This window comes from Punica granatum, chromosome 5, assembly GCF_007655135.1.
Source record: "Punica granatum isolate Tunisia-2019 chromosome 5, ASM765513v2, whole genome shotgun sequence".
In the NCBI taxonomy this organism is placed as follows: Eukaryota; Viridiplantae; Streptophyta; class Magnoliopsida; order Myrtales; family Lythraceae; genus Punica; species Punica granatum.
In genome coordinates, this window is record NC_045131.1 from 30,238,505 (window position 1) to 30,252,498 (window position 13,994).

The window sequence follows — 13,994 nt, forward strand, 5'->3', positions numbered from 1 at the left end:
TTAATTAGTTTCTTGAAAATATAATAGATATTTCCAAAATTAAAAAAACATCAATTTTTATGTAAATTTAAAGAGATTTTCCCAGACCCTCACTATGTGCAAAGTTATTTAATAAATAATATTTTTGTTAATTATGGAGTCAATTCTTGAATTTTATAAATTTAAATATTATATATTATTTTAGACTAGAATTAAATTATTATTAATTTCGAAATAGAGTATGTACAATGGTTTTATTTGCAAGAGCTATTACGTTAGACTAGTCTTCTTATACTTGTTCGTGATATGATTGTCGTGCTTATAGAATGTAACATAAGACAATTGTTTTGTTGGACTTGTTTTGCTTTGAATTACTCTAATAATTAACGTTATGCTGTGTGACTTTATTTTTATTTTGTTAGCATTATAGCTTGTTGAAATGAAAATTTTAAGCTCGACTTATTACCCTGAGAACCCATTAGTGATTGGTTTTCTTTCACCTTTAATTGTTCTCAAGTGGGTTTTTAAGACTTGTAAAAATTGTCCCGGAAAAATCAACGGATAGGGGGGTAAAAAAAAGGTTTCGACCTGACCATTTATACTGCTCGTTGGACCCATTAGCTCTAGGATCTTGAATCCGCCCCTGTATTCTTCCTATTTGATTTTCTACTTTAGAGTAAAGCAAGAAAAATAAAAAGAAAAGAAGACGTTCATGCAAAACATGAGTCAGGTCAAATAATAGCTATGTCTTCTATTGTTTCACGTGATCTATCATGCTTAATATTATGGTGGACCAATTACATAAAGAGTAAGGTCATGCTTTGACCGTAAGGCATTATGGTATTTCAATCACTAACATTTTGGACAAAAAATTGATCTTCTGATAATATCACATTTCGTTTTGATACTATAGTTGTTAGCTCAAGCATTGAAGAGGCCAATCATATAGTTATATATTATGTATAACGACAACACGTAGTATGTGGACAAACATCCTTTAGCAAATGTGTGAAATTGTAAACACTCTGCTTATTTTTAAGCGACTTTTTGCTTACTGGTTACAGGGTACTTCATTAAAAAAAACTGTAAACTCATAATTAGACAAAGAAACATGACACAACTTTAATAAGAAAATTCGAGAAATATTCGATGGCACTGATTTATTGTAAACTTATATTATGTTCTTCGTAGTTGATAAATCACCATATTAGATATAGAGCTCCACGACACTTTTCTTTTTAATTTTTCATAATTTAATTGGTTATTGAAGTTGTTTGTGATGGATTTTTAGAAATAAAAGGTTACTCCTACTACTTTCTTCTTCAATTTATAATATATATAAAAGATAAAAATTAATACCAAAAATTCATGATTTCCTCTCATTCCATTTAATTAGCAGCCATTGTGTTACCATAATAAAATAATTTTCAAAGCCTCGCCATGTGGTCCAGTCAGGTCACTAAACGTGTTGGGGGTATTTTTGTAAATTACAAAGCAACGTGATATTAGTGAAACCCTAGAAGAACAGCGTCGCTTTTTTCACAGCAAACAGATTCTGATTCTGAGCTTGTGAATAAGTAGATTCTATACGTAGTTGTGCATGGCGCTACATTATTTAGATTTTGTGGCTGGCTATCTCTTAGAATCTGAGTAATGACGACGTCGTATTCGAATCTCAACTATATCAGAATCTAAGCGGTCACGACGCCATCTCTGAGTCGCGGTTACTGAGCAGTTACAGATCGAGGAGATAAAAATTATCCAAGGTGGACTGAGTCAAAGCTCTGGATAATTATCACGTGGGGATAATATTACAGTTAATGGCAGTTGGATAATAATGAACCCACGTTCTCAAAGGATTATAGAGGAGATTTGTCACCACCAAGGTGGGAGGAAAATCTATAAATACCATAAGACCCGCAGGATTTCAATACCAACATCTTATTCGACAGACAGAATCTTTGCAGATTTTTTAGCTCGTACGAGCTTTTATCCTTAGGAGTAAGAGTAATTTAGATATCTCGAGCTTGTAGCGGCATGGTAATTCCCTCGATGATTCAAGTTCACAAGTCTGTGGCGGCAGGTTCATATCCTCAACGAGACATTTACGGCTCCATCAGCTTGTCGACCCTATCCCATGGCCCCTTGCTTAGAGTGTCTCAACGTGGTTGCATTCTTTCTATTTCATCTATAGGCGATCTCACACCTGAGTTCAGAGCCTAAACTACCTACCTCAATGGAAAGCATAGTAGGCCATCATCTGTGATTTTGGATTAAGTTGTTTATAGCTCTTTTTGTTCATTGTAATTCCATCAGTATATCTTTTATCTTCAATTAATGAAGTGCTTTTCCTCGATGATTATCTACTTTTATTGAGTGAGTCTCTTTAATATACATAATCCTTCTACGGAAGGCATCACCAAAAGAATTCACCTATGATTTGGACGGAAAACAGGTTCTCTAGTTTTCTTTGTATAAAGAGATTGGAAATCGCCTTTCCCCCTTCACCAAAATTTGAAAACACACTGTTTCATGAAAATAATACAAAAATTATGAAAAATATTAGCAAGCAACAAGAAAAAGTAGATTATTGGAGCAAAAATTTTGAATTAAAAATTAAATGGTGGTTATATCTAATTTATAAAAGTTCTAATTGATTATCATTTTTAAGTTGAAATGTATAAATTTTTAGGTGCAATTTATTTAATTTTCTAGGAAATGTATACGGGTATTTCCGAGAAAATGCTGTTGTTTTTATGAATTCAATGTAAAACTTATAAGCTTCTCCTAAATTTTTTAAAAAACCAATAATTCACTTAATTTCTTCTAAAAGCAATATCTCTTATATGATTTCCTTATATGAACAAAATTTGAAACATTTTAATAGAGCTAAGTCAACATGATAAATTTTTTAAACATCATTTAGAGAAAATTACGCGAAAAAAGAAAGGAAAACTTGTATGTGTCTTAAAGAATAATATATAAACATAAATTAATTAATATTTTCAAATTTTAGGCAAACAAGTTAAAATAGAAAATGTCTATGGAATAACAAATTCAAGAAACTCGTAAGTTTATGAGAAACATATAAATATGATCAGGCTCCCAAGTTGATCTAGTATTTTGTCTTCAATAATAATTAATTCCACGCTACACGCGGGGTAAAATGTCTAATTTTGTAGTAGTAATAAGGGAAAAAAAAGCCTCCCATTAAGTTACTCATTATTAAAAAAAAACTGAGGAGAAGGATCTCAACGAAATAAATTATTTGTAGATAGATTACATGAAAAAATAATAATATTTGCATATGATATCTGAAAAGTAAGTTTAGACCTATCATAGGATAAAACAGCCGCTATTTTTTTTCGATTACGTTAAGATTATGAGAGATAGTGTTCTAACAATATCGAAAATATAGTGTTAAAAGTGTTATCTCTACAAGTGTGTTTCTCGATACTCGAACTTGTTTTTTTCCTTTTTATGGTAGTTGAAATTGTTCATCACTCAACCTAGGGGCGGAGCCACATTAATGGGAGTGGGGCAATTGCTCCCCTGGATGTTCAATATCTTTACAATTGACCCCAAAGAACTATGACTTTTAAAAAATTTACCATTTAATATGTAAATTAGATTATTATTTGCCCCCACTGGAATGTATTATATACGTCAAGTCGTTATTTTACCCCTACTGAAAGAAAATTTTGGTTCTGCCCCTAACTCAACCAACACTTTGTTAGTTAGTATACAACAATCTTCCTTTCCGAATGCAGCTGGGAGTAATATTACAAGGTCGAAAGAAGTTAGAGGTTTTTCATTGCATTAAATCTAAGTTTAATGGCTTGAATGGAATAATGACGAGTTAGGGAACAAAATACTATTACTAAAGATATTGCTCCGTTTGGATTCAAAGTGAGATTTTAAAATCTTAATTTAATTTAATTTTATCAATAACAAAATAAAATAACTCATACAAAATCAAAAGGTTAACCCCATTTATAACACTATTTTTCAAAATCAAAATCATATAATTCATACAAAGTCAAAGGGTGAGCTCCATACATAACTATTTATACAACTCTATTTCAAAATCAAAATCTGATTTTAAAATATTACTTATAAATCAAACACGGCATTAATATCCTTAAAAAAATAGAAGATATTTAATTTCCATCAAAAGGAGATATGATTCGATAGAGAGGGCTTAGCAGAGGATCTGTGGGCTCACTATGTATGGTTGACACGTGGCACGACACAAATGCTCCGACGCGAAGTCGAGGACAGATGGTCTACGGAGCTGGTGGTTGAATCCTTCGAAGTCTACCGTCGGAATTTCGAGCAGAGTGGGGGCGGAGTCAGAATCGGATTCCTCATGGCGGCTTCGAAGCTTCAAGCGCTCTGGAACCACCCAGCAGGTCCCAAGACCAGTGAGCCCCCATCCCTTTTCTCGAGATTTCCCTCCTCCTCAATGTTTTCCATCAGATTCAGTTCGATCTGCAATCGCGAGTTTTTACGTTGAGGGTTGTCGCTTCGTGTGATTCTTGATTCTGGGATGATATGAAAGTTCAAGATTTGTCTTGTCTCCTTGTCTCTGGGCTCGTTGTTCTCTTGATTCTTGTTATGCCCATGTAGCCATTTAGCACATTTCTGCTGGGTTGGGAAGAGAGAATGATGAAGAAGAAGGAGATGGATACAATCTGCAGTCGTGACTTTTTATTTCGCTTCGAGTGATTCTTGATTCTGGATTTAATTCCATTTGAATTTTGTCTCTGTCTCCCTGTGTCGGGTTCCTTGTTCTCTTGATTATTGTCATGTCCGTGGAGCTGTTTAGAACATATCTGTTTGGTTGGAAAGAAAGAAGGTCAGAAGTGGATATGTACATAGTTCTCGGGATGAAAGCTGTCTGACTGTATGCAATGAACCTCCCAGGAACGGCCTTATAGCATTAGGAAGCAAAGAACATCAGCTGTTTAACATTTATTGCTCTATGAGTTTCGGAGAGGCTTTTGTTGAGCTGAAGTTTTGGATTTTCATCATTTGAGTATTTGAAGCAGCTGGCTATGTCGGTTGGTCATGTTGCCACTAGTATCGTAAGGTCCTATTTGGCAAATCTCACAACTGTCCTGTGAAATGTGAATGCTTCTGAAGATGCCCGACTCGTGGTTGTGTGTAGCTGATGTTTTGTTTGTTTCAGTTCACTTCTGGGCACCAACTTTCAAGTGGGGGATCAGCATAGCCAATGTTGCCGACTTTGCGAAACCTCCGGAAAAGCTATCCTATCCTCAACAAATTGGTATCATCCCATTCTATTGATTCTTATCATGTTAGAAACTGTGCGCAGTGTCTCTTTCTTCTTTCTTGAAATTCACCAGCTCCAGCATTCACACTGACTCAGTTGCAACAGCTGTGATTTATCCGTTTGAAAGAATCATATCACGCTTTATCCCGCTGCCAGTATATCCTGGGTTCTTAATGGACCTGATATAGGGGTATAAATTGTTTGCTGAGTCTGAGCTACTCTCTGTTTTCTGCAGCTGTTACAGCCACTGGGCTTGTCTGGTCCCGCTACAGCACGGTTATTACGCCGGTAAGCATTGTTGAAGGAATATTTCTATCAAATGGTATCTATTATTCTTAGTTCTGTATAAGATCAGAAATATTAGGATTCTAATGGCTTTTTTGGTATAATGGAACGGGAAGGAAAGGGAATAGATTAAAGTAGAAATTATAATGTCCTGGAACTGCATTCCCATTCCATTTCAATGGATCAAATGGACCATTAGATTAATCAGATCACATCGTGCTCGACTCAAGTCAGCATGAATTTTGCTCTGATTTAAAATAAAAAAACAAGTAATCACTGGAAAATGCTTTCTTCTTCTGCATTGTTTTCATATATTAAATTTTTAGGCGCTTTGTGGCACCATTTTACACCGTCTGTACTTAGCATTATCAGGATTTGCATACTGATAAACCAAAGACTACTGAATTCTAGATGTATATAGTTGCTTCAGTTGTATGAAAAACTATGGATCTTGACGACTACAGCAAGAGGACTTCGTTACTTGAAGTTGCTTTCTTACATATCAGCTTTGGTGCAAGACTGCCTTGCTTCTGAACCAGATTATTGTTCCACTGGTTGCAGAAAAACTGGAATCTCTTTAGCGTGAATGTTGCGATGGCTGGAACTGGATTCTACCAGCTGAGTCGGAAAATACGGTAAGTTTAGTGGACTATCTAACACCTGTACCATAGGAATTCTGAAAACACAGGATCATGGCTTTAGGCTAGACTTCCGAGCATATTTCATAAGATTACTCATTGTCTAGTCTTCTGGACTTTTCTCTTGGCGAGGGTTTTTAAGTTTTGATACGCAGCCTCACTTGTTAGCTTGAACTTTACAGGTATGACTACTTCTCGGATGCTAAACCAGAAGTTGCAAAAGAATGACACGGATGATGATGATAATGATTTTCCGCATGCAACGTATTGCTTTTCTTCATGATCAACTCAGAACAGATCCTGCTGTTACTGCTTTTTGATCATAATAATCGTTTATTTGACCCATTCTGAATTGTTCAGCTTCGTACTTTGGTTGACGGCTTTCAATTGTTGAAGCAGTGGATTGGTGGATGGTAGAAGTTCTCAAATAGAAATGCTCTATCATGTTGATTCTTTTGATATATCGAAGTAAAAAACTGAGACATTAAGAATATGAATAAAAAGATTTGAGGGAAAAGAACCCAGTAATAGGCATTAATGACTACTGAGGCAATTCCTTCCACAATTCATTGTCCTGAAATCGGATAAAATTTAATGGTTGTTTTACAATGTAATGAATAGTCTCAAATGGAAAAGTTGGTATAATCGACAATCAGATCCCGAGAAGGCCAAATCCAATGAATACTACGAATACATGAATAAGCCCGTAGCAACACAAAGTAAGCTCAAACCGACTATCCTTCTCTGTTAAAATGTCTCTTTGCAAATGGATCCCCCTCTAGTTTTACTTGTTATGAATCAGAAATTCGTACTCCTAGCCCAAGCTCAGGTCCAGGGTGCTCTCATTAAGATCTTGCCGTATCGACTGATTATTTTCCTGAATATACATGGGAAAGAGAGTTACATAATATACAACGTAGATCAGGAGGGATCAATATTATTTACATCCCAATGTTGGGTTCGAAATAATTTCCTTTTTTTCTCGAGTCAAAATAGCAACTGTCTTTGTCCCTTAACTTCTCATCAATGAGAAGCGATAACTCATTTACATCCCAGCACTGGGTTCAAATACTTTCCTTTTTTCTCGGAGTCAAAATAGCAACTAACCGTCTTTGTCCCTTAACTTCTCATCAATGAGAAGTGATAACAAGTTTTGATGCCTAAATTGAAACACATATCATCTGAAGAGCCAAAACTATCAATTTCACCTTATCTTTCTGTGAGGAAAATAAAAGGGAAAACTGGTTTGTTTTCCAGAACCAAACTGTTTTTAATGTTTTCCATGGAAAAATCATCCTTGTCGGCAAATATTAAAAGAAGAAATACGGATTGCAATACTTATTGAATAAAAACTGCTACAAAGTATAGAAATGCTCCAGCAACAAATGGCTCAGAGATGCTTTTTTACCTGATTCTCTTCCATCGGCACATCATTAATGTCAGGTTTTTCGCTAAGAGCATTACTTTTTGAGTTCAGCTCAGCACTACCAGGCTCCATATCGCTTGGCTTAGCTTCCTCATCATCATTATTCTCGTTTTCTAGGTCCTCGTTTTTCAGCTCATCCAGAACTGCAATCTGTCTTGTCAATGAAACCCAAGATATGTTATATATCCCTTTCTCAACTGTCTGAATCCAAATATTTCAGAGCACTTTTCCAGTACTCCAAAAAGTTTATTGAACAAGAGGATAACATAAAATTGTTGCATTGATTTTAAAGGTTGACATAGAGGAGTTTTCCTCATTTTCACCGATTTTCAGGAAAAGAAAATGTAAAAGCTGGAAACTGGGAATAGTTCCCCATTACCAGACAGACCAAGAAACAAAGTGCCCTCTGCTTACACATTACTGGAATCACATATATATTAAACAAGAAGGGCACATATATCCAAGACTAATATGTCATTCCATTCAGTCAATTTACTTAGACAATCAGTGAAATATCAACAGTACGCTTTTATGAGCAGGGAATGGTACAAGGTCCAAAGTTTGGCTTTAAGTCCAATGTGAAGTTACAAAAGCATGTAATGTCCAACAAGTATAGGGGCATCAGCTCTCAATAATGCAACCACTACATGCAACCTCCACATGCTACCCACTCTAATAGAAGGAATTCATATATATGTGTGTATATATATATATATGTACATAGGAAATATCCGGTCCACCGATTTGGCCATACGTAGAAAGACATTTATTGGATTCCCCTCATTATCATGACCATATATAATATGGCTATCCCCTCATTTTGTTGCACTTCTACGGTTATCCCTTCCATGCAGTATCGCTATAATGCATGCTAGGTTTGTCAATAATCCACTACCCTGACCCCGTGGGCCTTCCTGAGTAACTGCTTATTTTTATTATAAGGGTGAAGAACAATATTTCTTACAGAGAGAAAAAAAATAAGCTCAAAAGTGGAGAAAATCAAGAAACTCCTGATTAAGGTGTACATATGTTCCTAGTCCTTTAATAGCAAAATTTCAGATGCATTTTTTTTTTAAAAAAAAGTTTACATGGCAAAATGCAGCATCAATGCCTAAAAGGACAATCCTTTTATCCTATAGCAATTTAACAACGCATTCACTTCGGAACAATTTCAAGGATTTCCGAGGCCGCTGGTGATGGAAAAATATCAACAATAATAACAAAGCTGAACAAACTCAAGAAGCAAACTTTTCCCTAGGCATTTTTCCAAGTTAAAAGACTAAAAAGTCTATTCATTGGGAAAGGCTCCTCAACCGCACTAATCAATCCCTTTTTAAAGCAGATTGAGCTGATGCATGAATTCCAAAAACTAGCAAAATAAAACCAAAAGTCCATGAGAACTAATCACTAGAGAAGGCAAGGAAAAGACTGCAACGGTTTACTAAGTTTAGAAACCAACGACCCTCAAGATCAAATCACCGAGCTTTCAAACCAACAGTGAGGAACTTAAAGCTGTGAATGCAGAAAGCTATATCAAAAAATCAGCCAGAGATTTCTTCTCATGCTTATAAAGCCACATTTCAGTTTTGTAGACAAACAACACAGGGAAGATTGCAATGGCCTCTATATCACCACACCATAGAAAACCGACCCGCAGTCGAAATAAAAAAAGAAAAACTAGACCAATAAAAACTTCCTTTCTTCTCAAAATTCTGAATATATTCATTATTCCCATTCTAGACCTTCAATCAAATTCAAGGATCTCCCATACTGTTTGATGTGTACTGCTCTTTGTTTCTGTTAATTCTGCCACTTGGACTCAATTTCGCCGATATGGATAGTTCATCCCTCCAAAGATGTAACCCTGTCCGTGTTTTCTCCAATAAACCCGACAGTATCTTTGAAGAAGAAAATCCAAAGCCTATAACCCCAAGTGCCCTAATTATGGAAGATCATCAATTTCCCCATAGAATCACCTCTGAAATCCCTAAAACCCTACAAACTATCATCAATTGATTTGCACGTAAGCCTTTCGTACAGGAAAACTGATTTGGCAGCTCAAAATTTACAATTTACTCACCGGAACGAACTTGAATCTGCGCTTCGGCGGCTCCTCTGCGGCAGCTGAGCTATCGTCCCCGTTGCTGACGGCGTCGCCGCCCCGGCCATTGCCATTGCCATTGCCGTTGCCATTGCTGCTCTGTGACAGCGGGGTCCACTTGTAGAGGAGGAGATGGGAGCCGTTGTTGCTGCCGTTAGACGAGACGGAGGAGCCGTTGAGGCTCCGAATCTGGGAGTGGTTACTGCCGCCGTTGGCGGTGCCGTGCTTGGCGTTGCCGGAGGGATCGGGAGCGGAGGAGGGTGAGACGTGCACCCACCGCTTCTTCCACTTCCTGACCCGGCCGGTGAACACCACGGCGGGGCCGTACCGAGTCGACGAACGACCGAGCCGCGCCCCGACCCCCTCCATTACTCGGCCGCTGCCCCGATCCGTTAATATCTTCGGAGGATTAGTCGGAATCTATCAAATTTTTATTTTTATTAAAAATTTAAAATTGGTTGAAAATTGAGTCCGGCTGCTCCGTGAGACGACGGACAGAGAGAGAACGCAGCTCAGCTTAGCAGAGGTTTGAGGAGCCTCCTTCTTTCCTCTCTCTTCTTTCTATTGAGAAAGAGGAAAACTGTTTTTCTTATTTTATGCACATTTACCGAAGAGAAAATTAAAAATTGATTTGGAAATTCGGATTTCCTTTCCTAAATAATAATGGAGTTCCTATTTCTTGAATTAGAAAAGGTTAATTACCTAAAAAATATACACTTTTCATATTTTATCATTTTTAACACTAATTTTTTTTAATTTAAAAATATTCAAATTATCAAATTGACATTAATATTAGCACAGCGTCATTTTTTTTATCGATGAGACCTCAACAGAGGTCACCGTCCCTCAATCGAGGTCGTCTGTGACACGTATGTTGTCGTCGACCCCAATTGCGGGGTGGTGACCTGCATGGGGCTCCCGCCTCCTACCCCTCTTCCTTTCCATTCTTGAATTTGCTCTTTTTTTTCCTTTCAAATTTGGGCAATAAGGGCCTCATCGAAGGCTACCGCCGCCCCTGTAGAGTCGACGATAACTACTAAGGTCATTGGCTACCCTGATCAAACGTGGTGCCCAACAATTCCCATTTAAATTAATGAAAAGGTGGGCGTATAAATATTGATGTCAAATTGATAGTTTGTATATTTTTAGGTCAAAAAAAAAGTTCGTACTGAAATTGATGAAATTTGAAAAGTTTTTTTTTTAAGTAAATTGTTATCCCATTAAGAGGCCTCAATAATTGTTAGCAGGCTTTCGAAATTACCACAACTACCACTTTTTAAAAAAATTTGGAGCACTTTTTTAATTCATAAATTTTCTTTTTTCAATACAATTATGATGGGTCTTAATTTATTAGCTAAGAGTCTGATAATTCGTTTGGAATAGTGATGAGAGGTTGAATAAGCACTTTTCCAATTGGTAAACATTTTGCAAAATCATCATTTTAACTGATTTTAATTATTGCAAACATTATTTTTTCTTTAAAAGGTTAATAACTGTTTATGAAAATACCTTATGTTTATTCTCTTTTTCAAAACACAAATTTTAATAACAACAGTTTTTAATTAGTTATTAGAATTTGAAAATACACAACACTATCCTCAACTTATGTTTGGCTTCTACCAAGAAAAATTAGTTATTCTTGACTTGTATTGAGATATCCAAGTTTGCAAGCCTTTATGTTCACCTTTTATATCTAAGACTACTCTAGCTACTAGAAGATTGAGTCGCAAACAAAACTTCGACTGACTAGAGCAATTGACCCTTGGCGATGACAATGGTCAATAATAGGCGAATCTATAACATGTGAGGTTGTCGGCAGTCTATAAAGATGATGGAAAAGTTGGTTGGTGGTGCGAGTAAAATTAGTAGTTTTGATTTTTCTGAGAAAAAATACTTTTGAAAAAATACTTTTCGAAATAACTGTACTTATAAGTAACTTTTATTTAGTGTATGTAAAAGGGATAGATGAGGACAAACCCTCATGATGTGTAGGAGTGTAAAATAAAATCTTTTGATAATTCTACCAGAAAAATATGACATGAGGAAATACTAATTGAATTGCAAAGGGATAATTATTCTTAATTGGAATGTTCTTGCCGATTCTTCCTAATCACATTGTTATGAGGTATGACCTTATAAATTTTTTCCCAAAAATAGACAAAGACAAAGGCCTTTGAATTTATGTCGCACAAAACCAATTCATCAATCCTCAATTGGAAATATTTTTATCCTCAAATCGATGATATTATTGAATGAACGTCATAAACTTGCTAGGATATAAATTTAAGAGTAGACTACCATTGTCAACTTTTACTTATTAAATTGTCACAACTTTTACAACTGACATATTTTTGCCACCAATTAGTTATAAAAGTTGCCATTCCGTTTAACATTTATATCCCTCTATTAATCTCCATGACGGAAAAGTGACATGGTATCCAAAATGAAGATAACACCGTCGATAATATTTTATGTAATGGGAGTTAATAGAAGGATATAAATGTTAGACGGAATGGAAACTTTTAGAACTAATTAGTGATAAAAATATGTCAATAGTAAAAGTTATGGCAATTTAATAAGTGGAAAGTGACAGTGGTAATCTATCTGAATTTAAAATCATTCTTTTAGAAAGTTTGAGATCCCTACCTTATAAGTACTTTTAATTAAATGTTATCCGATGAAAATTGAGGGTAGACAGTTTTCCAATAGAGGATTAGTGAATTGCTTTTGCTTTAGTGAAAGGGAAAACGGAAAGGCCAAGAAAGGGAAAAATGAGAAACTGTTTTTGCCGTCTGAAAGAAGGAAAAACTTCTGCAATTTAATGGGTTTTGGGAATTGCGTCGTAGAGAAAGTATCTTTGCCGTACGATGGCGGAAGGAAAAAACCTATTCCTTGCTCTCTTTTTTTTGAAAATTGACCTAATATGTTGAATTTTTAGAATATGTATGTATGATCCCACATCGAATAAAGATGATATTTATTCACTAAGAGGGAGATACAATTCACTAATTTCACGGTTGATTTCTCTCTAATTTTACTTTTTATCTTTTCAAATAATTTTCCATTGATTTCATCCCGTTACTTATAAATATGATTTGAGACTCGCTGCATATGCTAATCATGCCTAATGTAGATCCAAGACTAAGGAGCGATAAGGACTCCTTCATCGAATTGAGCAGCTCCAACAATGTCTCCTACTTAGGGACCTCATGTAAAACGGAGGCGTCTATGTAGAGTTCGGTTTGCTGACCAATTAAAAAAAAAAAGCATATCAATGAAACATATACTATTGCTTTGAACATAACAATTTTTTTTTTCGGTGTGTACCTTGGTATCCATAACTCAATGAGATCTGACTAATTCAGTCGGGAGATCGAACATTAAAAGTTATTCTCTCTCCTAACAAGTGCGCTTCCCGGGATTCGAACTTGTATTCTCTTTCTTACGGGAGTGAGCTGCTTATCATTCAACCAACACTTTTGTTGGTAACATAACAATATTTTCCTTCAAACAGTTTGGACGGAAAATCCTCCGACATCTCTCTGTCGATGAAAATGCCTTTTGTATTTCATTTGTTAACAAAATTGCCATCTCGGCGTAGATAGCTCCTCTCTTGTGTTCCAAAAGATGGATGGAACTTGGGAGAGAAACCCCGACGAGCAGACACCCGATCACAACGGAATGCAAGTCCCGTCACGTAGAGGACCGATATATGGGCCAGTGATTTCAATCGAGCCCAACAGATATGGGCCGGCCCATTGAGTAGATCAGACCTACGGCGGAGATCGGTGATCTTTCATTCTCCACCCTTCTATAAATCCGATGCTAAATCTAGGGTTTCAGTGACAATCCGCTGACATACCTTTCTTCTCCGACCTATCTATCTATCTAAGAGAGATTCATCGTCGCCATGGAAGCTTCTTGGCAGGTGAGGTAATCTTATGAGTTTGAGGCTACATGTACCAAGGGAAGGGATTACGATTAATCAGTGCCCTTGATCTTGAATCTGCCGAAGCGGCTGTAGCCAGATCGAACGGATCAGACGAGAAGTTAACTGGCCGGTAGCCGTGAGGAATCAGATTTTCTCCCGTCGGCTTATCTGCTTACCGAACTTCTCACATTTCAAAATCGAAGTTCTCCACCTCTTTTTCCAGGGAAAAAAAAAAACATTTTCCGTTCCGATTCGGATGTGGAAAACTGCGAACGCCGGAGAAGGGGGAGAAGAAGGAAGCGGCGGAAAACTTAGCCGTTTCAAGAGACCCTTCTCTC

General features: G+C 36.4%; 2 protein-coding genes and 1 non-coding gene across 3 annotated transcripts; 2 read left to right on the forward strand and 1 right to left on the reverse strand.

The window, feature by feature from the left end:
• Nucleotides 1-4,244: 4,244 nt before the first annotated feature.
• On the forward strand, nucleotides 4,245-6,659 carry LOC116208438 (mitochondrial pyruvate carrier 4). The gene is made up of 5 exons (XM_031541885.1): nucleotides 4,245-4,403; nucleotides 5,171-5,269; nucleotides 5,511-5,563; nucleotides 6,122-6,195; nucleotides 6,381-6,659. Exons 1-5 carry the CDS (start codon nucleotides 4,349-4,351, stop codon nucleotides 6,424-6,426), a joined length of 327 nt encoding a protein of 108 aa, XP_031397745.1. The 5' UTR covers nucleotides 4,245-4,348; the 3' UTR covers nucleotides 6,427-6,659.
• An 81-nt stretch (nucleotides 6,660-6,740) lies between these two features.
• On the reverse strand, nucleotides 6,741-10,293 carry LOC116208437. The gene is made up of 3 exons (XM_031541884.1): nucleotides 9,705-10,293; nucleotides 7,607-7,774; nucleotides 6,741-7,075 (listed from the first exon to the last, which is right to left on the reverse strand). Exons 1-3 carry the CDS (start codon nucleotides 10,092-10,094, stop codon nucleotides 7,013-7,015), a joined length of 621 nt encoding a protein of 206 aa, XP_031397744.1. The 5' UTR covers nucleotides 10,095-10,293; the 3' UTR covers nucleotides 6,741-7,012.
• A 3,447-nt stretch (nucleotides 10,294-13,740) lies between these two features.
• Nucleotides 13,741-13,848, forward strand: LOC116209733. The gene has a single exon (XR_004157324.1). It is a non-coding gene; the product is annotated as a small nucleolar RNA snoR109 (small nucleolar RNA).
• Nucleotides 13,849-13,994: the final 146 nt, after the last annotated feature.

What these genes read in the sequence shown, in the direction of transcription:
- LOC116208438 (XM_031541885.1), top strand. Translation starts at nt 4,349, where the DNA reads ATGGCGGCTTCGAAGCTTCAAGCGCTCTGGAACCACCCAGCAGGTCCC. An exon ending in ATCCTATCCTCAACAAATTG is followed by an intron (nt 5,270 to 5,510) that starts GTATCATCCCAT and finishes TGTTTTCTGCAG; the next exon opens with CTGTTACAGCCACTGGGCTT. An exon ending in ACAGCACGGTTATTACGCCG is followed by an intron (nt 5,564 to 6,121) that starts GTAAGCATTGTT and finishes CACTGGTTGCAG; the next exon opens with AAAAACTGGAATCTCTTTAG.
- LOC116208437 (XM_031541884.1), bottom strand. Translation starts at nt 10,094, where the DNA reads ATGGAGGGGGTCGGGGCGCGGCTCGGTCGTTCGTCGACTCGGTACGGC. An exon ending in GCAGATTCAAGTTCGTTCCG is followed by an intron (nt 7,775 to 9,704) that starts GTGAGTAAATTG and finishes TTGACAAGACAG; the next exon opens with ATTGCAGTTCTGGATGAGCT. An exon ending in TGCCGATGGAAGAGAATCAG is followed by an intron (nt 7,076 to 7,606) that starts GTAAAAAAGCAT and finishes ATGTATATTCAG; the next exon opens with GAAAATAATCAGTCGATACG.